Source organism: Megalops cyprinoides, chromosome 8 (genome assembly GCF_013368585.1).
Source record: "Megalops cyprinoides isolate fMegCyp1 chromosome 8, fMegCyp1.pri, whole genome shotgun sequence".
NCBI classification, from domain to species: Eukaryota; Metazoa; Chordata; class Actinopteri; order Elopiformes; family Megalopidae; genus Megalops; species Megalops cyprinoides.
The window spans coordinates 26,978,156-27,002,515 of record NC_050590.1 but is presented as its reverse complement, the minus strand read 5'-3'; the positions used below and the strand labels follow the sequence as shown (position 1 = coordinate 27,002,515).

Genomic DNA, 24,360 nt, shown 5'->3' with positions numbered 1-24,360 from the left:
CAAGGTGCACATGTGTTCATTTGACAAAGGTTGTGTTGTGTTGTCACATTAGTGGTAGCATCTGTAGATTTGTTGTAGGCTCTGCCCTCCGAGCTTTCTCCTCTGTATTGAATTTGGAGTACAGTTGTGCTGTTTTGTGTTTATAATAAAAATATCTTTAAAGTGATTTCTGTTTACTTAAGCAGCCACAAGCAGCTTCAAACTGTAGTATCCCCCATCATAGGTCAGCAGTAGCATTTACCATTTCTACTTCTTTAGAAGTATTATCAGTCAATAAACCAAGCGTATTATGTAGTTTAAGCTCTTAAGTACAGCACCTTGATGGAGCACTGCTTTGATAGGACAGCTGGGTGCAGATGACCAACATATTTTATAGGTCAGATCTTTTTTTGGCTTAAGACCTCTTGGGCACAAGACATTTGAAAATGAAAAAAGATAGTTAATTGTTTGTAGAGGAAAATGCATTATAATGGCCAAGGGGGCCATTAATTTTCTCCACTATTATTTGAGCATACCTCAGCAGACATTTAAAAAATGCTGTTGTGTTCCTGTGGGATATGAGAGAAAATGCACTCTCTCCTTTAAGGACTAGCTATTGAGTTAAAGAGACCATCCTGTGTTTATTATTATAGGCATTGAAACTAAAATGCTTAGCTCTGAAAGCAGGTTTAATTTCATTGAACATATCAATGAAGTCACTGTATTGTGATATTTATTTGTCCATTCCAGGAAAAATGAAAGGAATGATTATGATCTCTCGATGTAAAAAAAAGAAAAAAAAAAAAACATCCTCGATAGGGAAACCAAGGCTTTTTTAACCTAATGACCGGAACCCTACATTTTTTAATTTTAAGAGTTATTAAGGCTAACAGATTGAATCCATCTGTCCATTGAGGTACCAGTAGCAGGTAAACAGTAGGAGTTGAAGTAATTACCTATGAAGTTATTAGTGTTAACACATTTGATCATTCAAAGAAACTGCAGTGATTTGAATTCAACCTTTAATGCTTAACATATACGATTAATTTGACTACTCGCAGTAAAAAAGAGGGGGCGAAATACAGTACCATAACTCTACACAGTGCTTTCCTCCATAAGTTCCATCCCCTCGAGGTTCTTCTAGTCAGGCTGGAATGAAATAGGGAGACAGGGAGGCTGGGTTTGTGTAAGGAAGCAAACTGTGCATTCATCAGAAATCCATCCTTACTGCTGAGCCCACATGTTTACATGTTTTTCCTCTTCTTCGCAGAACTGACATGAATCACTGGACATTGCGTAAACCTGACAGGTCTTAAAATAGACTGTTTTCTGACGCAGCCATCCCGATTAACATCATGTGTCTATCTGTCTTATCTTGCTTTGCTGGGACACAAAAAATGGAGATCAATATGTTAGATCACCCTGTTTCGCATGGTTATATAGAATGAGCAAGAGGAAGTCAGTGAACTGTTTTATGATTTAATGTACAAGGCTATTTCTAGTCATGTCTTATTTTCCATTGCGGTAACTCACTATGTACTGTAGGTCCAGGTAAAGGGATCTGACTTTGTTTTTCTATGCTGTGTATCTTTATATCCCAGTCTTGTCAAGGAATGGACGTTCTCCAAGCATATCTTTATTCCCAAGTTTATGGCAAGATAAAGGACTTTGACACAGTGGCTTTTCCGCCATGACAGCCTTTTTCTTCTCTTGCTCTCTCCTCCCCAAGTTAAAAAGTTGAATCTTGGGTCAGTAGCTTTCAGCAGAGCCCCAGACTAGAATTCCAGATGGCGCAGTTGGAGGAGCAGCAGGCAGGTCTCAGCTCATCAATTTCACGAGCACTGCACACTGTGGCCCATGCAGGCCAAGCTCCTGGCCACACCATGGTCTAAACTGCTCAACAAATTGAGACATATCCTGCCTAATTGGTTCCAGGATGACCAATGAAGATGGGTAAAAAAGGATTTCGACTTCATTGAAATGCTTCACAAAATGGTGCCCATTACAATAAGCATGACCATGCTGGATGGAGCAAACAAATATCTCCCTCCATGGCACTGTGTCATTGTGGTTCTTCTTAAGCATAAAAATGCTGTTAAAATGATGTTTAAGACCTTGAGCAACATCATAAGAGCCCTAATCTCACACATGGCAATAACAGCATTACAGAATGTTGTAATACAGATGTAAGAGGATGTAATTTTTTTCTGTTTGGCTTCTGTATTTTGTAAATACTAAGTCAACAGCTACAGTGAGCCAGTACACTGTTGGTGTACTATATGCAGATGATACCCAAAGGATTGTACCCTCCTTTCTCTATTGTGTGAATTAAATCTGAATAAAGTGTTGAAGTAAGTAACATATCTTGGGATTTAATTTATCTGATTAGATTTGACTACCAACAGTGTGATAAGAGATGGTGCTGTTGCCACCATGTAGGCTAATATTGAGACAGCACAGTAAAGTACCAGTCGCCATGCAGAGTTCATTTTAGACATGCATTTCACAATGTGTAGATGTTTGTATCACTGTTGTCATGAGCACAAACAGTCTGGCCAGACCAGAGGCAGCAGAGAGCACCTTAAAAGAGTTTATAGATCAAAACAGCGGGACAGTTCAAGGGCAACAGAGGATGCAGGATCCTGTTTAAAAATTTGTATGATTAAATACACATATGTGCGTCCAAATCATTTGTGGATCAAATACACTGAACTGAGCATGCAAAAATATTAACCACCCTTAGGCATGTTACCACTCTGTAGGACCAAATAGTGAATCTGTCCATGCCATTACAAATTAAAAACATAATTCAGAATGACAATCTTTAATCTCAATTTTATTAGGTAATGGTTCTGTAACCCCTGGTTCTGACTTAGAGAAACAGAACAGAGTGTGTATCCAGGCATAAAAAGAAGTCCTGTGTGTTCTATGTGTATTGTAAAATCTACTGGTCTTCTTTTCCCTTTCTTTTGCCTTTTGGGGAGCAGTCTTCCTTGCTGAAAGTATTTATTCATTTATTAGCCAGTAAATAGCAGTGAATGAGACTTAGTGATTGTGTCCGGGAGCCCCCTCATGCTTTCCAGTGTGGCTTGATGAAAATCCAGCATAGCATTCCTCTCTGTCCTGCTGCAGGCCAAAGCTGGGTCACCCACACTATTTATTACTGCGCTTGGTTCACTCTGCGAAGAGTACATGCACGGGTCCTGACACATAGCTGGGTCCCTGCCTGTTTTTACAGTTGTACGCTGGTTGTAAGGTTACAAAGGGGGAGCGAAGAGAGAGAGTGCGCGTAACTCCCCAGTGAAGATGTGCTAACAGACTCTGGTCCTCCTCTCCCCTCAGAAGCGGCTGACAGGCCCAGGTTTAAAGAAGGAGCTGTGGGACAGAGGGAACCCCCAGGCCCCTCGGGTCCCCCCAGGGTCGTACCCTCCCTCTGATCTTCTCATAATGAATTGGTTGGTCAATGTGAGATTAATGTTATTGTTTGGCTTTTCCGCTCATGTCTCCTATCAGGCTCACATGTGTTCTTTTTACCCCTCTGGCCCTTGTACTGTAGCAAGAAGAAAGTCAAAATTCACCCGAGATGTCCTCAGGCCTTTGATGGTTTCCTAATTTAATGAGCACTTACAGTCAATTGTACAGTTGTGGGCAGGTTTGATGTCCATAATTTTTGTGTGACATTCTGAGTTGTGTCAAGATGCTCACTGGAGGGTATTAAGAAATTAGAAAATCAACTGTAAATTATTTTGTGCCTTGGGAATTTTGAATAGTGATCTTTGCATCTTTTATTTGTGGTGGAGCTACCTGATTTAATCAGGCATCCCTGTTGCCCTCTAGATTAGTCACGCATGGTGAAACACCTTTGTTTGTCATTTCTAAGCAAGCATTGGTTGCAAGCATTGTGCACATTTTGGCAATATTTTTGTCTTCATTGTGACAAGATTGTACGTGTATGTGTACTTTTGAACAATTAAGCTTTACTGTATTTTTGGTAGACATATGTTAGACAAACAAACTCATATTTTGATTCAGGTTTCCTGATTAAATCTATGTTTCATGGTCAACATAATAGGAAAAGGGTAATGTCAAAGTTTGCACTTTTGGAAATTTTCACATGTATAAAAACTGACTTCCTCTTCATTTCATTCTACAGACCATTTCTTCTGTACAGACAAACAGCAAAGGGGAGAGATCAACTTATAGTCAACATCTGTGAGCAACTTACAAAGAGCTATTGCTGTCTTTTTTTATTAAGGAGAAGTTGACAGTTTCTCCTAGTATTCAAAACAGAAATCCCCACGTGCAAAAGTACATAAATCAGCACGAGCTCCATTCACTTCCAGTTTTCAGTCCTTCTCAATTGGAATCCCATGAAACCGGTAGCGTGGTATTAATTTGAATATTTTTTCTTTGCTGTTACATTCGTTTGTCACTCGTTACGATACTCGTAGTCTTCCAGCGAGTGTGGATGGTAATCTGTTTTTCGTTCTGCAAACCAAATTCTCTGCAAATTTACACTCGATGTGTTTCTTACAAGTACAGTTTTCATAAATTGCTTGCGGCTTTATCCTGGACTGTGAACCAGTTAACGCATTGAAGAAAGTGATCCACATAAGATTTCAGGCTTCTGAAGGTATGCCCGAAATGAGTACACACGTTTACAAGCAATGAGACATACAGTATACAATATGTTTTAAAAGGCCATTGTTTACTGTCCCTGTATAAATGTGTGGGGATTTTCGAGTAATTTAATTTTTGTACCGTTGTAGCATGAGACATTTATTTGAGTGCAAACGAAAACCATGATGGCGTAAAACTGGTTTATAGGGGCAGGAAAAATACACTATGATAATTACTTTTGTAATTTCAATGAATTACTCTGATGTCCACTTCACACTTGTAGATAAGAATGTACTCTCTTTCGAATACAACTTTATTATCAGAGAAAAATGCACTCATACGCATTGCATACGCATTCGCATTTGACAGGGCGTCTATGGTTAGGAGAATGTCAAGATTACACTTTATTTGTAATTTTCATGGTGGGCGTACGGGACGCGATGCAATAAATCTGTACTGAAAACCCAATCTGATGTAAAACAGTGAGGGTCTGTGACCTCTAAGCTTTTCAGCGCAACCCCGTTTTTTGACTTATTAATGACTGATGATGCTATGTCTTTATTATTATTGCGTGGCTATTAATTACGTGCTACACTTATTATTATTATTATTATTATTATTATTATTATTAGTAGTAGTAGTAGTAGTAGTAGTAGCAGTAGTAGTAGTATTGCTACTACTAATATTACTACTACTAATAATAATAATAATAATAATAATAGAATATAATATTGAAAGTCGCCTGGGGAATAGTCTGGAAAACATACAACAACTTATCAGCGCTTTCATTAGTCAACTCAACTGTCTTTGAAAGTGTAAAGTAATTACGGCAATTACAAATAAATAGTATTAGTCTCTTGGGTCTGTATCACGATAATTTTAACGTAATACTACTACTACTACTACTACTATTAATAATAATAATAATAATAATAATAATAATAATAATAAAACGATTTTGTTATAATTATAATAATGTTTTCATTTACATTAGAAACAAATCCGTTAATTACTTCTACTCAGAATAAATAAACCTGTTGATTTAAAGTTGCGCTTGGAATTTACGTATAAATTATAAAATAAAAGTTTTTTACACGGCTGTGTTAATATACAATGGTTACATTATCCTAAACAGAAGGCACTTTCCAGTTGTCGTTATTTCTAAAGTGTTTATTAATAAATGCGGCATTTAAATTAAAATCCAGATGTAATCCTTTCTAAAATTCGAAACATTTATCTGAAAAGTTGTACGCCCGCAGTTACGTAACTGTAGAATGTTTACTAATATGGCCTCATCGTGTAACGTGATTTTAGCAACTCTCACACAAAACAATTAATAATATGTTATTCACATTTAACGGGTTTTTTTGCGCTGCAGTTGAAGCGTTCACGCGCTGTGACCCCTGTGAGGAAGGCGCGCGTGGAAGCTGGGAAGACAGTGATGGAGCGTGTGAAAGCATCAGGTACTAAGGGAATTTTAACGGAGGTCTATGAGATAGCAAAAAGCAACCCTCACAAGCTCATGTCATTTATCCTGAAAATGAGTTGCGGTTGGAATCCAGCTTGCTGCGTTTCTGAGCAATAATTAATTTCAGAATGGAATGCTAAAGATGCAGTTTTGTTGGAAAAGCATATACAATGAAATAATCGTGTGTGGACAATAGTTTCTTTGAAGTTACACACAAGTTTCGAATCAAGGGAACAAATGTTAATACATTCAATACATTGAAGTCCATTTGCATACATGCAATAATAATAATCATATACGTTTTCCATAGCTCGGTATATATTTTTAAATATTGTATTGAATAATCAGAATTTCACAAAGTTTTAATCTTTCTTCTTTTTGTGTTTGAACAAATGTCATGATAGTAACATGACACAGAAGGCTGCAATTCAGACACGTCATAAAATAATTAGAGGATAAACGATTAGTGAAAATAACAAATTCTAATTATACTCATAGTATTGAAACAACATTCCCAATGGGAAATGTTTTTTTTTTTCCTCTAAAAGCATTAATAATGGACACCGAAATCTTCAGCAATAGTTAACATTTAGCAATATACTTACAATGCAGTCTCACACTTCATTGCCTGTTTAAAAGACAGGTTTTGTTGTGTTTGGAGTTAATCAAAACATGTACGTGCTGGGGCTGAATTATTATTATCCCCCGCCCCCCCCCCCCCCCCCCCCCCCCCCCCCCCCCCCCAACACCCCTCCATACACACACACTCACGTGTATACACATAAACACACACGCTCACACACACTCCGTGCTCTGTGACAGAAGGCAGGGGAAGTGTGGATAAGGGTAGGGAGTGAATAATGAGGAGGACTCATCCTCCTTGCTCATTGGCCCTGACTCCTCCTCCAGCCCCCTGAGAGAGGCTGTATTTGAGCTTTCAGGACTCCAAAGAAAACAGACACATGAGTAAAGGAGTTGAGTGAGGGCAGCTCCTCCTCTCCCACAGTCCCCTCCGTTGACAGAGCAGAGACCAGTCCGCCACTGGAACCATCCCGGACCTCAGCAGTTCCACAGTCCCTGCTCTCTACTTTATGGACTATTAGATTAGAAGACAGTGCTTCTTGCTTTCATTTTAGTCAAAGTTTTTTTGTGTCTGAGAGTGGAAAAAAAGAGCACCACTTCTCTGCTCCACTATGAGGCTTTGTTGGACCTGACATTTTGCTGAAGCTTTAACAGGATTGTGCAGAGACATTCAGCCATTTTTTCTTGGTGTACTTTTACATTGCTTGGTACATAGCTGCCATAACTAACCCTTGCTGTGTATTGAACAAGCAAAGAGCTCACGGACATTACTCTTTGTGGAGAGATGGGCTCGGATGTGCGAGACCTCAATGCCCTGCTGCCAGCAGTGCCCACCCTCCCGGGGGGCAATGGGAACTGTACCCTGCCTGTCAGCAGTGCCCCACAGTGGGCGCCCGTTCTGGACTTCCACACCAGCTCACCCTATGGCTCCTTCATCAAACAGGAGCCCAGCTGGAACACGGCTGACCCCCATGAGGACCCACACTGCGGCTTGAGCGCCTTCACTGTCCACTTCTCTGGCCAGTTCACTGGCACAGGCGCGTGCAGGTATGGGGCCTTTGGGGCACCTCCACCCAGCCAGCCCCCACCCAACCAGGCCAGGATGTTCACCAATGGACCCTACCTACCAAACTGCATGGAGAACCAGCCAGCCTCCAGGAACCAGGGTAAGATTGCTTCTCTGTGCAGCAGTGCACTGTAGCCATTCCATGTACTGTAGGCCATGTAGGCCCTCCTTCAGCTATGTTATGATGTGTTACATTGTAGGATTTTACAGGGGCCACACGTGTGAACATTGTATGGTGATCATCAGAAGGATTTCTCTGAGTGATATATTGTATGAGATAACATCAATACTTTTATGCATCTATTATTGTGGGATTATAGTCTTGGCCACTGTACATGCATTAATAGTATCTGATATAAGTTGAAACTACTCCTTTGTGTTGTAATATACTGAAGCTGATGTATGAGCATCATGTATAGTTAAGACAGATTGTGTGTTTGTCTCTATCACAACAGAAGAGTGTCATTGTTGGCTTAAAAAGGTTATTTTGAGGGATGTTTTGTTGGCAACCATTATTCTAATTTAAGGATTTAATATTGTCTTAGTGAAAAAAATTAAGAAAATACAAACAGTAAGACAAAACATTTCTACATTTAGAAGAAATATAAACTATTTCAGCTGTAATGTCCTCTTTGTTTGAAATGACTGAAAAATGTTACTGTGCAAGTTTTATTGTTGTGTTTAAATATGTATTATATATTTATTATGTAATGTTATAAATACTACTGTAAAATATAGCAGTTTACAAAATATTTTAGCGTAGTAATTATTAATATGACTTAATACATTTATTCTTTGTTCAAACAGTATATTTTCATTGTGCAAACGGCACATATTAAAAACTTGTTTATACAATTTTTAAGTTCATATACTTTTACATATGAAATTATGTCAGACAGCATATTTTACTTTACACACAGTTTGTTTTCATTCAGTAATTATTCTTGCTTACAAGCATAGCATTCACATGCAATGTTTTTAGCTTTGACATCTGATTACCTTATCATTTCTGTACTGATTACCTTACCATTTTAGAATTAAATTTATCATTTAAACCATAGTAGAAATCAGTGACAGAGTGATTGTGTAGACCATTTTAATTCTTAATGTTAATTCTGGTCTTGTTTCATAACAGAAAAAGACTGGTGTGTTCTTGAGCACTAGACAATAACAGGGGAGAAAATTGGCAATATCCATGTTTGGTGTTTTCAAATGTAAACTATTTCAACATTAAAAACAAGGAACCATATGTTATAAAATAAGAAGCCACTTGCAGTATTTATTTATGGTATTAATGCAAAATCTGGAGAGCCTCAGATGTTTTCTGTAATTAGAATGTGCAATCTAATTTGAAGGAACACTTCTGATTTATTGAACACTTGTCGTTCATATCATTTTTTTTTATTGTTTTCATAAATATACAATTAAAAAATATACAAAAAGTAAGAACCAAACATGCTCACTTGAGGCAAAATATAGAATACAAATCAAACACAAATACATCATTTAAATGTAAATTCAAATCATTTAAACATAGAATCACATGCAGTGCTACAGTTAACGATTCACTTCATTCAGGCTAATTAAGACCTACTAGAGGTTTATAGAACTTTTATAGATATGGAAAAGGGTACATAAAATTGATACAAGATCTTGAATTTATTTTGGCATTGATCTAATATGTCATTTGTTCCTAAATTAGATTTTTTGAGATTATTGCAGTTAGGTATATTAATTTTACAATTATCATAAATGATCATCATGTACTAGGTTGTTGTTTTAAAACTTCTATTTGATTTGATCGATCAGCAGTTATTGAGAATTTCTGTTTAAGGTTTTCACTGACTAAGACCGACGTGAGGGAGAACACCAGTGCATGATAAAGACCAAATAGATGTTGTTTCTGAGTCTGTTTCAGTCAGGCAGTCAAGGTTGGAGCTTGAATGCAGTCTGGGCGTGGGAACGATGTCACCTTGGACCATGAATTTGATTTGGCAAAACTTCAGAGAACCAAACTTCCCAAACCTGTAGATTGGTACTGGTAGATTGTCCTCTGTTTCATCTCGCTCGGTTCCTCCCGTCCCGTCCCAGGTTCCCTTTGGATGTTTCTGCTAGTGTTGGGGGAGGTGGTATATGCGGCCATGGTAGACATATGCGCAGCCCCCAATTACTTTCTGTGCAGTTTAATAAATGCCTGGTTTTCATAGGGGCTTAATTAAAAAGACCTTGCTATCCAGGCTCTGGCATTCTTATCACATTTCTCTAGTACTGCGTAGGCAAACACCGGAAAAACGTGGTGAAAACACAGTTGTCTCAGAGCAGTTCTGTGAAGGTCAACCCAGGTCTGTGCCAAGCTGGGATGAAAGGGTCTGCCCCAACATGAAATCCATGAGTGTGGAAAAGGGGAGAAAATACTGGAAGTGGAACGTGGAAGAAGGCTAGTAAGAAAGGCTTATTTCATGAGTTATTGGGCTGATAAGGAGTCCGAGGCAGCTGTGAAACTGTTGTGGCTTTGCATCTGACTGCATGAATCAGATCTTGCTTGCAAATATTTCCCTCTCCCCCAAGATTCATAATGGCATGTTAGCACTGCCCTTTTGCTCCAGTGTCAGAAGAAGAACTGAACTTGATAGAACTCAAAATGAGATACTGTTCTAAATGACTTTGTCTTTTGTTTAGTGTATTTTTCTGGCCTACAGCAGTTGGATCAACAGTTTTCTGTGCAGACAGAAACATCACCATTTTGTTTTCAAAACTTCCTTTCTGTTCCTCATCTGGTGTCTTTGTATTCTTCGGCCAATTCATTTCAGAACAAAAACAGCACACATCACATTATGTTAATTGACTCCATTTGATCAATAGATGTACTCATTTTACCTTTACTACACAAAGATGTAATACACATTTAACTTACTAAATTTACACACTGTTTAACAAACATTTCATTTCTTGTCATTAGATGTTTCAGTGGGATATATTTTAAATTGTTGCATCCTGCCTATTGGCAATGTCATTATTACCAAAAGAATGAATGTTCCCTCAAATTAATAGGAATAAGCAATACTGTAACCAAAATGTTACATTGTTTACAATAAATATATTATTAAAACATTTATAACATGGCTGGTTGGTTATAGGATGCAGTCATTTCAACTAATTAAATTGTTTGTGATTAGTGATACAAGTCTGCTACAAGTCTTTTATGTTCAGTCAGATGCTTTGAAGAGTGATGTATTGGGGTCTTTAATGGTAAATTATTAGGTGATTCTGTGGCGGAATTCCTTTTCCTTGGGCCAGCTCTCTCCATGCTGTGTTCACACCTTAACAGTGCTGTGGCTAGCAGTGTCACGCAGAGATAGTGGGAACAGGAGGCGAGGGTGCGATCATCCTTGCAGGATCCCTGCCCCATCCCCGCTCTTCTTACACACCCAGACTTCGGCCCACAGATGCCGTCTGAAGTGGCTCATTTCCATTGATAAGGATCAGGCCTCACAGAGTTAGGGACCCACGTAATGAGTTTTGTGCCGGGACTGTTGTGAAAATGGTGGCCGGTAATTTACGAAGGCGGTGTGAAGACAGGCTGATTTAGGAGACAAAGTCAGTGTAGGGCTGAGGAGAGGCATGATTCATCCTGGGCAGGGTGTCACCCCTTTGGTGTCCCAATGTGGGTTTTTCACCCCTCACACCTCACAGAAGGGGACACGGGAGGGATTGTGCCTCACCCCTAACACATCCCCCAAGCCAGACTTCCCCTGCCACAAGAAATTTATTTAGGGTTGTAATTGTCGTATTGTATCCCCCCCCCGCGCCAGAGTTGTGCAGCTTGTGTGAACCATTTATGTGGGCCCATGGTTTGGTCCACAGAGCTACTGCATGAATTTCTAACCCATTGCAAGAGAAATATTCACATCAAAAGAGGCACAAGGCAGACTGATAGGGGCAGAGTAATAAAGCGCTTTGCTGCTGTAGAGAACAGCATTGACTATAACTGAATGTGACTTTTTTTAACCCTGCATAAATCACCCATTGGTGTGGAAGGCACATAAGGTAACTTGAGAACCATGGGCACTGGGTACTAACATAACAGTTGTAAAACTAGACTATGTCTTCAAAGGAATTCTGTGTCAAAGATACAAGGATTGATTAGCCTTTTTAAAGATGTATTCATTTATGTGTAACCCTTACATTTATTCCAATCCATCAAAAAATTCACTTGATTCAAAGCTTTCTGGATGTCTCCATGTTTACATTATCACACACAAAAAGAATTAATTGTTATTTTCAATCTCTAAAATACATACATTATACATTATGTGTATACCTGTGTTTGGAAACTTGAAATGCAAACAGATCACCAAATTGGTGCTATGGTATAATTATTTTGAGTCCCTTTCAGTAAAAGTCCACCCAAGAAAATTGTTTCAGCAACGTGATTCAGTATATTTATTTTGTAAGTGAGAAGTGGTGGTCTAAATGTGCCTCTCTCTCTCTCTCTTCCTCACACAGGTTACAGCACAGTGGCATTTGATGGCCCTCCCAGCTATGGCCACACACCCTCACACCACCCCTCTCAGTTCCCCAACCACTCCTTTAAGCATGAGGACCCCATCCCTCAGCAGACCAACATGGGTAACAATTGCAATAATCCAGAACTCAAACCCCTCCCCAATCTGCCACCTGTTTTGGTGTGTGTGTGTGTGTGTGTGTGTGTGTGTGTGTGTGTGTGTTTATGTGCACGTTTGTGTATGTGTATGCATTTGTGTGTGTGCATTCCTGTATGTGTGAACGTGTGTGTATGTGCATGCACGTGTGTATACGCGCGTGCGCATGTGTGTATGTGTGTGTGTGTGCAAGTGTGCATGATATATCCAGTCTTTTAACCAAAGGGAAATGCACTCCACTGAGAAGTCACACAGAGGTTAAGTGTTACACAGAGTATTCATGTCAAGGCAATAAATAACCATTATTTTTTAGTTTTGCTTTTTTCCTGCTGGTGTCAGTGTGTTAAATGTCAGTAAACAGAAGTGTATGTTTGCTGTTAATTTTGCTGCTGTAAATTATGTCTCTTCTAGAAATGATAACTGGAGGAAACAGCAATATGAGAGGCTTTTGGAATGTTTAGAACCACCAAGGGACCAATTCACAATATTTGCAGGCATAGGAGAGCAGCAATACTTCATTTAGTCTTTGAAATAGAATCGAGTGGGTTCATTTTACAGCTTCAAAGTGGTTATAAACCCTGTTGTTTTCATAACTGCACTGTGTATATGGCTACATTGTGTGCTCCTGGCTCCTAAGAGATCTTTGAGAGTTGTGTTGAAACTTTTGTAATTGTCTGCTTTGGAAGTAAATCAACTGATTATCCAGGTTCAGTGTAATTATGCTACTTAGAGTATGCCTTGTGCTGAGTCATTAAACAATGTATTGAGAATTGGATGGATTTAATGTGTTGGTCAGTTAATTTGATTTCATAATGCAAGCTAACATGAAGAATCTGCAAGTCAGGTTAATTTGTCAGGGTTAGCCTTGGGTAAAACTATTTACTCTTCTTAGCCATGTTTCCTTTTTTTAATCCAAATTATATCTCGTCCATCAGTGAAGTGTGTCTCCTCATTGGATGGTCCATTTTATTTCATTATCTGTGAAATGAACTGTTAATGAGCCAACTAAATTTCTTTACTGGCAACACACAAAGGATGAAACAACTTTGCAACTGTTGTCAGATCCAGTTGTGTGGACATCTGAAATTTTTTTATAAACAGTTCTAAATGAGAGAATCAGGACAGTTCATTTTAAAGTCTGACAAGTTTCGGTGTCGTTTTTGTATCAGAAAGATTAAGAGATGAGGTGTTCAGGCTTACCTGATTTTGCGGTTTGTGTAGGTGAACAGCAGTATCCTGTTCCTCCCCCGGTTTATGGTTGCCACACCCCCTCGGACAGCTGTGCAGGCAGCCAGGCGCTGCTCTTGAGAAACCCCTACAATAGGTACCTGCGCCGCACCACCTACACATTCACTGCATTTTAAAGATTTCCTGATATAATCCCCATAACCTGTAATGGTCATTTAAACTCAGAGGATGGAGAGAAATGGAGTGAAAAAGTGTTGAATGTTAAAAACAAGTTGAGTTCAAGTCCAACATGCACCTCTGAACTCTCACACATGGGAGCCAGGATGCACAAAGCACAGACTGTACAGGATGTCTACCTCCATAGCGGTCCCTTTTGGCATTGACCTTGTCGTAGAAAGACTGTTTGTCTCTGAGGATAATAATTGACATGGGTCTTTAATGAGGTTTCCCAAACGTTGAGTTGCCATTGAGGACGTCCTGATGCTGAGGAAGGAGGCAATGAGGTAAGAGAGGAAGGAAGGGGGCTGTGTGGGACCATTTGTTGAATTTAAGCAGGAGACCTTCAAAACAGAGATATCTATCAGCTTTTACACAGAAAAAAATGGATAGACTAGCTACTTAGTCCTACACAGTTTTGTTTTCTGATGTACCTTGTGCTTAATAAAATAATGTATTACAACATATAGTCACCGAAATTAGACATAGCTTGTGATGAATAGCATTTATTCAGTTATTTTAAATCTATTTGGATCTGGATTAAAGAAAAACTTTTTCCTAGTGCTTTTACAAACCTATTTTAGCATTTGAATGGCCATATCTTTGTTGTAGTTTGATTTTCCCTCCTCCGTACCCTATTTCTTTATATTATATTCATGTTTGCACTGCACGTATCTTAATTGTTGAAGTTTATACCTGTAGCTAGAATGTGAGGTATAAATTCAGGCAGTCGTATTCTGTTCTGTCTACTCAAAGGTCAAGAGCTGAACAGCAGCGCTCAGCAGGCCAAAATAAACTCTGCGTGATCTACTACTGGTTTCCTTTTGAATTCCTTATCCCGATTAGTGCCTAGCTGTCTTCAGAATGCAGAGGCCCTCATCCCGTTCTGAGCTCCAACTACTTTGGGGAATCATTTATATGTGAACAGTCTGAGCCGGCACAAAATTAGCTTGCATTCCTTAAATACCATGGACATGTTGTTTTCAGCTGGGGGGAAGAGAAAGATTCCAAAATAACGGAATTGCGCAGATAAGAGTGCATGAGTCAGCCCCACCTTTTGCTCTCGAAGTCCATTCCCCAGGTTCTGTTTCTCCCCCTGTCATAAACAGCAGATAACTGTTAGAGTTAGGACTGGCAATCCTCAAATCAAACCTTTGAGCTGTTCTCTAATCAAAAGCCTGGTACCATTAGCGCTGTGTTCGTCAAAGGCCTGCTGTTCTTGGCCTCAGATTGAACCAGCTTTTTGGAAATGAATGGAGTAAAAATGGATCCACATCTGTAAAACTTCAGACTCAAGCTACCATTAGATTACTTTCAGTGTGATCAACTCCCTGACCAGTAACAAACCTGCCATTACTGTGGGTGCAAGGGCTAGATTATAGCTAAACTATGAAATGCATGTGTATTGCATATGGCATATATTTTAAGAGTTTACAGATTCCCCTTGTAAATAATAATAAGAAAACAAGAAAATGTCATCAGTGGCACCTAATGTAAAATGAAGTGAAATGACGGCTGAAGTGTAATTATCATTGATAAGGAAGTATCATCTGCACAGTGGCCTAGGAGTGTGTCCCAGCCAGGTGAAACTGCTGGCAGGCCTCAGGCTCAGACCGAGTGGGCCTTCGTGATGAAGGGGGTAGCGAGTGTAGCAGGAAGTCAGCAGTGGCTGCGGAGGAGGCCCCATTTATAAATGAGGTGTCAGGGGAGGAACGAGGGAAAGTGGTGAAAATCTCCCCGCCATGACAAGCTGGAGCCCTCTCTCACCCATAAACCCCAGGTCACTGCGGGAATTCATTACAGGAGCACTCCCAAAGGAATCAGAGGAATTGCGCCACAGTGCAGTGGCACTGACCAGCACCGGGCCTCCTGCCTGAATCACTGGCACCGGGAGACCCCTGGGCCCAGAACAACATAACAGCTCTGTCAGCATAACGGATGGCTGTGTCCATAGCTAGAGACAAATGAGAATCCTCTTTTTTATCTTAATGTTAATAAGCCCCTCAGAACAGGAATTTGTTCTTGTCAGGGGTTTTTCCTCAAAATTCTATCAATGTTAATATTTTAGGAATCAAAAACGTCATATGCTGTGTAATACCCAGTGCAGAGTGTTTGGCTGAAATGTTGTGATTTGTAGCTAGTTGTAATGAATTTAAAACCATCATTTGGCGGTAAGCATCTGTCAAGGTAACTAATGGTCCTGGAGTTTCGGTTTTAATAATGAATTGGTATTTCAGTTTGAAGAGTGCTGGGATGAGATTGCTTCATCCCCTGGCTGTTGTGGGTTTTCCTCTTTGTGTGGGACATTCATTACTGGTTACCCAGGATGTGCCTGTCCAAAGAATCATTTTTCAATAACAAAAAAGCCTATTGTCTGATTCTCATATGATGAGGTTTTTTTTGTCTGCTTTTTAAAAAATCTGGTATCCCACCTAGTAGTCTTCAAAGATTTATAATTTTTTTTTCTGCTCTATTCTATTGTTTTGATCCCGGCAGTGATAATTTATACCAAATGGCATCCCAGCTGGAATGTATGGCATGGAACCCCGTTAACACATTGGCATCCACCATAAAGAGGTATGTCAGTCTGCTCTATTAGCTGGAAAAACTTTCTTGTTTATATTATTAGCCCTTAGTATCAGCATCAGATCTGCCACAAGGGGAAATTCACAAAATCACACAATTGGCCAATTGTGTTGTTAAAGGTGTGTGATTTAGAGCTAGATCATGGCTAATCATGGGCTGTGAAATGCCCTACATAGTTTCATTTCACTTGCTCTCACATGAGCAACATTACAGTTGTTTTTATTCATCTCTCCAATCCATCACATCACATCAAGCTTTGAAAAAACACAAACATGTTCAAAGCTGCCATTTGTAATAGTGGGGGATGTTGTCCATACCTGCAAGGCATGTGACATCATGGCCCAAAATCTGGTGCCAGTGGTGCAGTGTCTTGATGGCTTCAGAAGCTGTCTGTTTGCTGACATGAACAGATAGCTTGTCGGTGTCCTCCTCAGGGGTTATCACCATAACGAGAGGCATCGGTGACTCCCATCAGACATTAATGAAGAGGCAGCAGCACCATGCAGTTCTCTCTCCCTCACAGCTTGTGCCAGGGACACTGCTCCCCCAGTACACCAACATTCAGAATTAGACACTATTTTGTCTGCCCCGGGGATTAGATCCTGTGATATATTTCCAGAGCAAGACATCAGCCTTGACCATGCTCCAAGATATAGTAGAGGAAGAGGTTAGCCCTGGGGAGTTGAGGGAAATGGATCAGCATACAATGGAACAACTTTGCTCTTAGGGATTCTAGAGACCATCCAGATCCACATTTAGATTTAGGGGAGGGTTTGACCCTTCCACCACCCTAAAAAGCACAGAAACTGAGACTGAATGACTAATCCACTGCTAAATGGAGGGACTTTGGTGCTTAGCTGTGGAAAATCAGCCTGAGACGTGGTCTCATCTCTGGGGATGCAAGCCAAAGTATTTATGTGTCTTTTCCAGATAAATGCCACAGCTCCCAATCTCTCCAGTCACAGTTGCCATAAACCTGAGGTGTTTATCTCCAGAATGAATGAATGAATGAACTGTTTGAAGATTTATTTCAGCGCACAGGTCGAAGTATCCCGAATTTGGCTGTTGAGACAAAGAAGGCTTTATGGCATAGCTGTACATCAGGTGAAAAGGATGTGTTCCCTCCAAAGTTGTTGCAATTTTTTCTAGCCCAGATTTTTTTCTATATTTCTTAAATAATCCCTCTCTGGATGGTTTGGGCACAGACATGAGGCCAGCAGGAGAGAACACATGGCGAGGTGATTGTATATAGGGGCAAGATTCAGTTGAACGTATCATTTATTACAATGGCTATTGCATCCATTTGATAAGATATCAAATAATGTTGTGATAAAATAGTGTTTTATTATGTTCCCCTGAATCTTTTTCCTTCAGGCTGGAATTCATGCATGTATGTATTGTAGTTTTTTACTAAACAGTGTCACATCAAATTGGATCAGTAAATATCACCAATATCGAATATCATAAATATTTTTTAACTACTGTAGCTTGTCATTTATCTGTCAGTATATTTAAGGGTAACAGTTCAAATATTGGATATGCAAAAGATAAATGTGTAAGAAAAAAAGTGTAACAAGAATGAAAAGTTACATTGAGAATCATAAGCTTTAAAGATGGAAATGGTATTTTTTCTGTATTTTCACCTGAACGTTTCTGCTTGGAAGAAAATTCAAATATAGTGTACATACCTGAATTTGAGGAATGGCATAAGCCTGTACTGGTGAAACGTATGTTAAAAAATAAAACACTATGCCCACACCTGGCTAAGATTTCAAGTCAATCAATCCTTATAAATACACATTAACGTACATCACATGGCTTTCGTAGTAATTATGTAAAACAGACTGAGTTCCTCTTTTAACTTCCCTTTATATATACTCCGAGCCCAGTTTCAAGTACATACCACTACAGCCTTTACGTATGTTTTTGTTGGTTAAGTTCAATCTTAATAATACCCAGAATATTTAAGCAAGTGAAGTGGGTGGGATACTACGTGATGTTTTCCTACTAAAAATTTAAATTCATAACCAAATGAATACTTAATTTATTCAATAATTTAGGACAATATGCAATTTGTGTTTTGCAAAGCTTTCAGTAAGAATTTGAAAAGATTGTGTTTTTCAGAGATAATCACACTCATCACAAGTTCAGCAGTCCCTGAAATTGTCTAAAATTGTGTAAAAATATAAAAAGAATCCTTCGTATTATCCCTCTAATATTAGGACAAAGTGCCACAGTTGTTAGACTGAATACCTGTCTTAATCATCCTTTTTAATTTCTTCTCCCCTGAATTGATACAAAGTGAGATTTAAATCATTTAGATGTCTAATAGAATAAACCGGTCAAAATAACAACACTGGCAGAAGGTTTTATTCAACTGTTTGATCCAAGCATAGCGTACAGTTCATAGATTTGCCTTGCAGCCCCTGCATATTTGAAAGATTATTGTTTTTTTATTGAAATTCACTTTGAAGTGTTGAAATAGTGTGAGGTGATAAGTATACGTAAGGTGATAAGCTGTCACTGAGGACTGTGTTGGCAGAGTGAAAGATTACAAGCAAAACATGCTTTAACCTGTGGTGAAGTGAGGGGCTGGCACACTGTCTGGACATCAGTTGTGGGCCAATGGAATGTTGCCCATGCATCTTTTTGGGAGTGTACTGTTGGATCAATGAGGTGAATTTATTGTCCTATGGAGTAAAGAACAATTACATATGAAGTTATATGGAGAAGTTCCTGCAGAATTTTGCTGGGCTTTGGAGAGTGTACTTAATTGTAATCCAATGCCTTCACATCTTTGCAGAGTTCTGCCCAAATGGATTTACGAGTGGGAGTGACTGTTCCATAACTTAGCTCACTGTTACAAAGATGTGTTCATGAACGTGGACTATGGGTGGAATTCAAACAAACCGCAAAGCATTTTGTCATATGAATAACAACATTACAGAATTTTTCCAGTATGTATGCAAAACTATGGATATTGTGGTTTCTGAAATTGTGTTGGGTACATTACTAAGAAGGCTGAGTAAATTTGTTATTTCAATCAATGTGCAAACCAAAGTTAGATTAAATTCCACTTTATTTTTCTGATGTGAACCCACAATAAGTATCAAGTTGAAGGACATTTAACTGCTCTCCCTTGAACCAACAAGTTCCCAGCACCTCTAGTACACAGCTGCGTCTATCAGTAGTTACCATGTGCTATGTATTGCACATTCCACAATAATGATGAGAACATGTTTAGATTTATTTTGGAATAATTTGTGCCAGATTAATTCCCCTAAGCAAATACACACCTCCACAGAATGCTGTATGCTGGCAGAATCTGATAATAAAAATTATAATGAATGAAAACAACACACATGCAAGTATATATAGAATGTTTTGCAGATAAACTCTAAAAGTAAACACATTTGCCAGGGCAGTTTCTTTGTTCTTGTTGTAATTTGGGAAAACAGAAACTGTAACCCCACCCCCTGCCCAACACACTAAACCTGCTTTCCTGTTTCCCCCTGACAGCCATAGCACAGGCTATGAGAGTGACCCGAACACACCCATGGTGTACAGCTGTAGTACACAGTACCGAATCCACACCCATGGAGTGTTCCGAGGAATCCAGGTCAGTGCTCATCCCTGCCAAGCGTCCCAGAGTTCATGCAGAGGTCACAGACTCCCCGCCAGCAGCCTGCTGGCGCTTTGTCAGGCTCTGCAGGTCCAAGTTCAGGGCACAAAGCACAAAACCCTCAAGTGCAGATGGAAGCAAGTCCTTTACTGGAGGGGCTACATTTCCATGGTACCCTCTTTTGCCACAGTTATTTTACATAGGCAAATCTGACTTGCATGCTGCTGGGGCAGGAAGTAAAAAAAAAAGCGACACAGTACAAACTGTTAAAGCACTGTGGCTGCCAGAACAGTGGAGACGTTTAAAAGGCATTTCAGAACGAAAAGAGAAAAGGAATCGCTTTCAGAGAATCCATTAGCAATAAAGATAGAGTTTCCATGCACAGGCCAGCTTTAATAAATCATTAAATCTTAATTAATGTCCGTCAGCAGTCTGAAAGCAGAGATTCTCCAGAGGAAAACTCTGGAGACGTTTTAACTGAAAATGGGATATTTACATTAGCCCCAATTTTTTTGTTCTCCTTCATCGTTTTTGTCTGAAATGAAGTTAAACAGGCAGAGAGTGGAAGATTTTGGGCAAGCTTCATACTAAATCAGTGCTTTTATGATAAAACCATATAGAGTTGTAATTTCTGTGGTAGGCTTAATTTGTGTTTGCCTACAGAGGCAGATGGCTTACATTTGAGGAACCCAGGACCCTACCCTGACTTTGGTGTTTGGATCCCTATGGGGTCAGTAGGTAAACGAAGCGTGAGAGTCATAAAACACTTCAGTAATTTACTTATCAATAACTTCTAAAGCCCATTAAAAAGACCATTATGCTAAACAGCTGCTAATTAAGACCAGATGGGGACCAGTATGGGGTGAGAATGGGGCACCGTGTGCACTAAACACCCAAATACAGTTTGCCTAATCAACTGCCAACATTTAAATAACTAATCAGTGACGCAAGGAAATTCTGGTGATAATTTTATGGCTAGTTCCAATATAATATAACCATTGGGGAAGATGAATTATTTGTTTTATTTAGCATGCTGCACCTTTGCTGTAGGGACCTCAAGCAGTATTCCAGAAGGAGAAGACAACTGATTTGATCTATTTTAGCCTTATTTTATATGAGTATTTTTACTGTACAATTAAATCTGTTTTGTGAACAGAACAGCTTGTGAACAGCTTAAATAGAGCTAAGCAGCGATTTCCAGATCTCCTTCTTTCTTTGGGACTATAGACATATAATTGTTTTGCATTTGTACAATGTGTGAAACTGTCCTCTTCTCACACCATAAACTTCTTGGCAGGATGTCAGACGTGTTCCAAGCATCACACCGGCTATTGTGAGGTCATCAGAGACCAATGAGAAGCGTCCATTTATGTGTGCATACCCTGGCTGCAACAAGAGATACTTCAAGCTGTCCCACTTACAGATGCACAGCAGAAAGCACACAGGTAGGAGCAGAGGAAAGGGGCCCAAGGGTGAAGTGAAAAAACATCCCCTCAAAATCCATGATGTTGCTGCAAGTGATTCAAACAAAAGCCAAGATCTGACCAATAAAACAGGCAATGACAATAATGTTAATGTGTCAATAATTACACAATAGATCTATAGTTTGACAACAGTCAGACTTAAAATGTCAAAGATAATGAGAAAGTAATTCTCTGTTACATGGAAGTTGGTCAATATTTTCAAAACCGATGTGGTCAACATACAATCAGGACAGTCAGCTAAAAGATTTTCAGTGGTTGCCTCCTGAAGGACCATTTAGTAAGAGAAAAGCAATTACTACTCCCATGGGTTTGTCTAACCTGAGGTCCAACTACAATTCCAGGAAGTGTCACTGCAGTAATTGTAGTAATAGTGACTCAGTCTTCTGCATTTGGGAAATTTGTCCCCTTAACTTGATTGCTGAGTTATGCTGCAAATATTCTTCAACACTCTCTGTGGACACAGAAACACCAGGTGGATACACTGCATCAGTGTTATGAAGTGTAATCACAAAATCTGTGTAAACATTAACAATGAAGTTACTTGATCGGTGCTTGATCAATTGTACATAGAGTGGCTTTGCCTCCTCTGTCTTGAAGATCTATGACAGCAAAACTAGAATTGCTACTAAAGATAAGTGACATAAAACCTGTGTCATAAGCAGGTAGATGATTGGAATATTTTTAAACTAAACAAAAACACTGAAACATAATGGTATAAATTAGTTTAGATTTTTAGAGCATGTGCACAGACAGAGACAGATGGGTGACAAAGTAATGTGCTGTAGTACACTAGTGGGACAGTGCCATTTCCCAGGGTACCAGTGTAGCAGGGTATTTCTGACATGTTTTCCCTGTGCACTGGCTCAGGGGAGAAGCCCTACCAGTGCGACTTCACAGACTGCGGCCGGAGGTTCTCTAGATCAGACCAACTGAAGAGACATCAGAGGAGACACACAGGTCAGCCCTCTCCATGTCTTCATCCCTCGCTCCATCCCTCCTTCTCTCATGCACAACTCTCCCTGTGCACACTTTTCCTTTGTTCTTGGGAATAGTTCCAGGTATCTCATGCAACACAGATAAGAACATCACAACATTTAAGTGATGAGAACAGGCCACTCAGCCCATGCTGGTGTATTCAAATTTAACTTAGTATAACTCCATTGATACCCTAATAATTTTGCCTCAAAATACTTTGCAGAAGATAGGCACTAGAATGATAACAAGAGGGCAGATGATAACATTAGACCAACTACATAGGATAATGACTTTTAGACACTGTTACCTTGAGGCACACCATATCTGTTAATAAATTCTGAAATTTATGATCTGTCCATAAACATGCATTTGTAGTAAACTTTGAAAAAAGTTTCCTTTAGCGCTTACATTTCATAAAATACAGAATGATTTATCAACTTAAAACACAGAACTTGGAGATTATCTGTCCTCCCAGATACCTGCAGTCATATAAATAAAGTAGTTCAAAGCACTTCTCCTACATCCTGGGGCTCCCCTCAATGGCTTTCCCTACGACCCCACACTGGATGTATCTCTTTCTCCTTCTGTGTGTGCATAGGAGTTAAACCCTTCCAGTGCGAGACCTGTCAGAGAAAGTTTTCACGGTCTGACCACCTTAAGACTCACACCCGGACTCATACAGGTAAAACAAGTGCGTAAACTTTTATTTTTCACTATTCCTTAACACTATTCCGGAAAGATAGAATGATAGAAATATGGGCTGTATATTGTAGAAATCACATTATTTCCTGTAAGCAGGAATGCAGCTGTGTTTGACAATTAGTGTTCGTATATTTTATATTATGGGCCAATCAGTGTGTAAAATAGTTATCCCTAATTGACCTCCTGGAAATAATCCTGGAAAATGGAAGTGGAAGAACTTGCAATGTTCTTACAGTAAGCCAACTGGATGGTGATTTTATTTTGTTGCCCTGTTATTTTATAAGAATAATTACAATATAGTTTAGGATTGCGATGGTTTATCATGCATTTTCCAGTCTTAAGAAATAAGGAGGTGCATTTCTAATCCATCCAGGTACTCTTAATTCAGATAGGCTTAATTCCATCCAGGTACTCCTAAAGACAGGCGCTGCCATTCGATTCCTTGTTACTTCTGTGCTGAAACATTCCTCTCTCTCTCTGCAGGTGAGAAGCCCTTCAACTGCAGATGGCCCAACTGTCAGAAGAAGTTTGCCAGGTCTGACGAGCTTGTCCGGCACCATAATATGCATCAGAGGAACCTGACCAAGTTGCAGCTAGCACTCTGAGCAGGCTGGCCAATGGCAGGCCTTGACAAATGGTTTCACCTATCACAGACTCTTAAAGCCCGACACCACCTGAGGCTGAGGCTCATTGCCCCATGACAGCAAGGCCAGACTGAGGCCAGTGTCACTGCTTGCGCCACTTTACAGTCCCTTACCTATGTATCAATAGTCATCCCCCAACTAACACCAATGCATTCCATTTTATGAAAAGATGACCATGTCCAACCATTCAACAAGGAAGGTCTTTCACTTGTGTTGTTCTTGTTCAAATGTGTAAACTCTCTGAGTGCCATTTTTAATGAACTTGTGACTGTAGGCAATCTGAAACTAACTTATTTAATTTTTCTAAATTAAAATACTGTGTCAGCTTATGTAAAGGTAATTTGTAAAGAGGGATCTTTGGACCGAAACATCTGTTTCATGGCTACTGTCTTTCTACTTTACTGTGTTCAGGACAATATACCAGTATGACAAATTTGACTTGCACGCTCTTGTCATTCTTAATGACAAAACTTTTAAAACTATGTTCACATCAATATACTCCAGATCAGTCTTTCCAGTGATATGATTGTGTGAAGATCCTCTCATCTTGACAGGAGCTGTGTCCTC

At 39.5% G+C, this 24,360-nt stretch overlaps 1 protein-coding gene across 7 annotated transcripts; it reads left to right on the top strand.

Moving 5' to 3' along the window:
- The first annotated feature begins 7,430 nt into the window (after positions 1-7,430).
- Positions 7,431-23,754, top strand: wt1a (WT1 transcription factor a). 7 transcript variants are annotated; one of them, XM_036535080.1, is made up of 10 exons: positions 7,434-7,815; positions 12,222-12,344; positions 13,598-13,700; positions 16,277-16,357; positions 18,345-18,347; positions 19,886-19,985; positions 21,286-21,433; positions 22,340-22,429; positions 23,046-23,138; positions 23,633-23,754. In XM_036535080.1, the coding sequence occupies exons 1-10, from the start codon at positions 7,434-7,436 to the stop codon at positions 23,752-23,754; spliced, it is 1,245 nt and encodes a 414-aa protein (XP_036390973.1). The 7 variants fall into 7 exon arrangements, with proteins under 7 accessions (XP_036390977.1, XP_036390973.1, XP_036390971.1 ...); XM_036535084.1 differs by lacking the exon at positions 18,345-18,347 and having other exon boundaries at positions 7,431-7,815; positions 12,234-12,344; XM_036535078.1 differs by lacking the exon at positions 18,345-18,347 and having other exon boundaries at positions 19,892-19,985.
- The last annotated feature ends 606 nt before the right edge of the window (positions 23,755-24,360 follow it).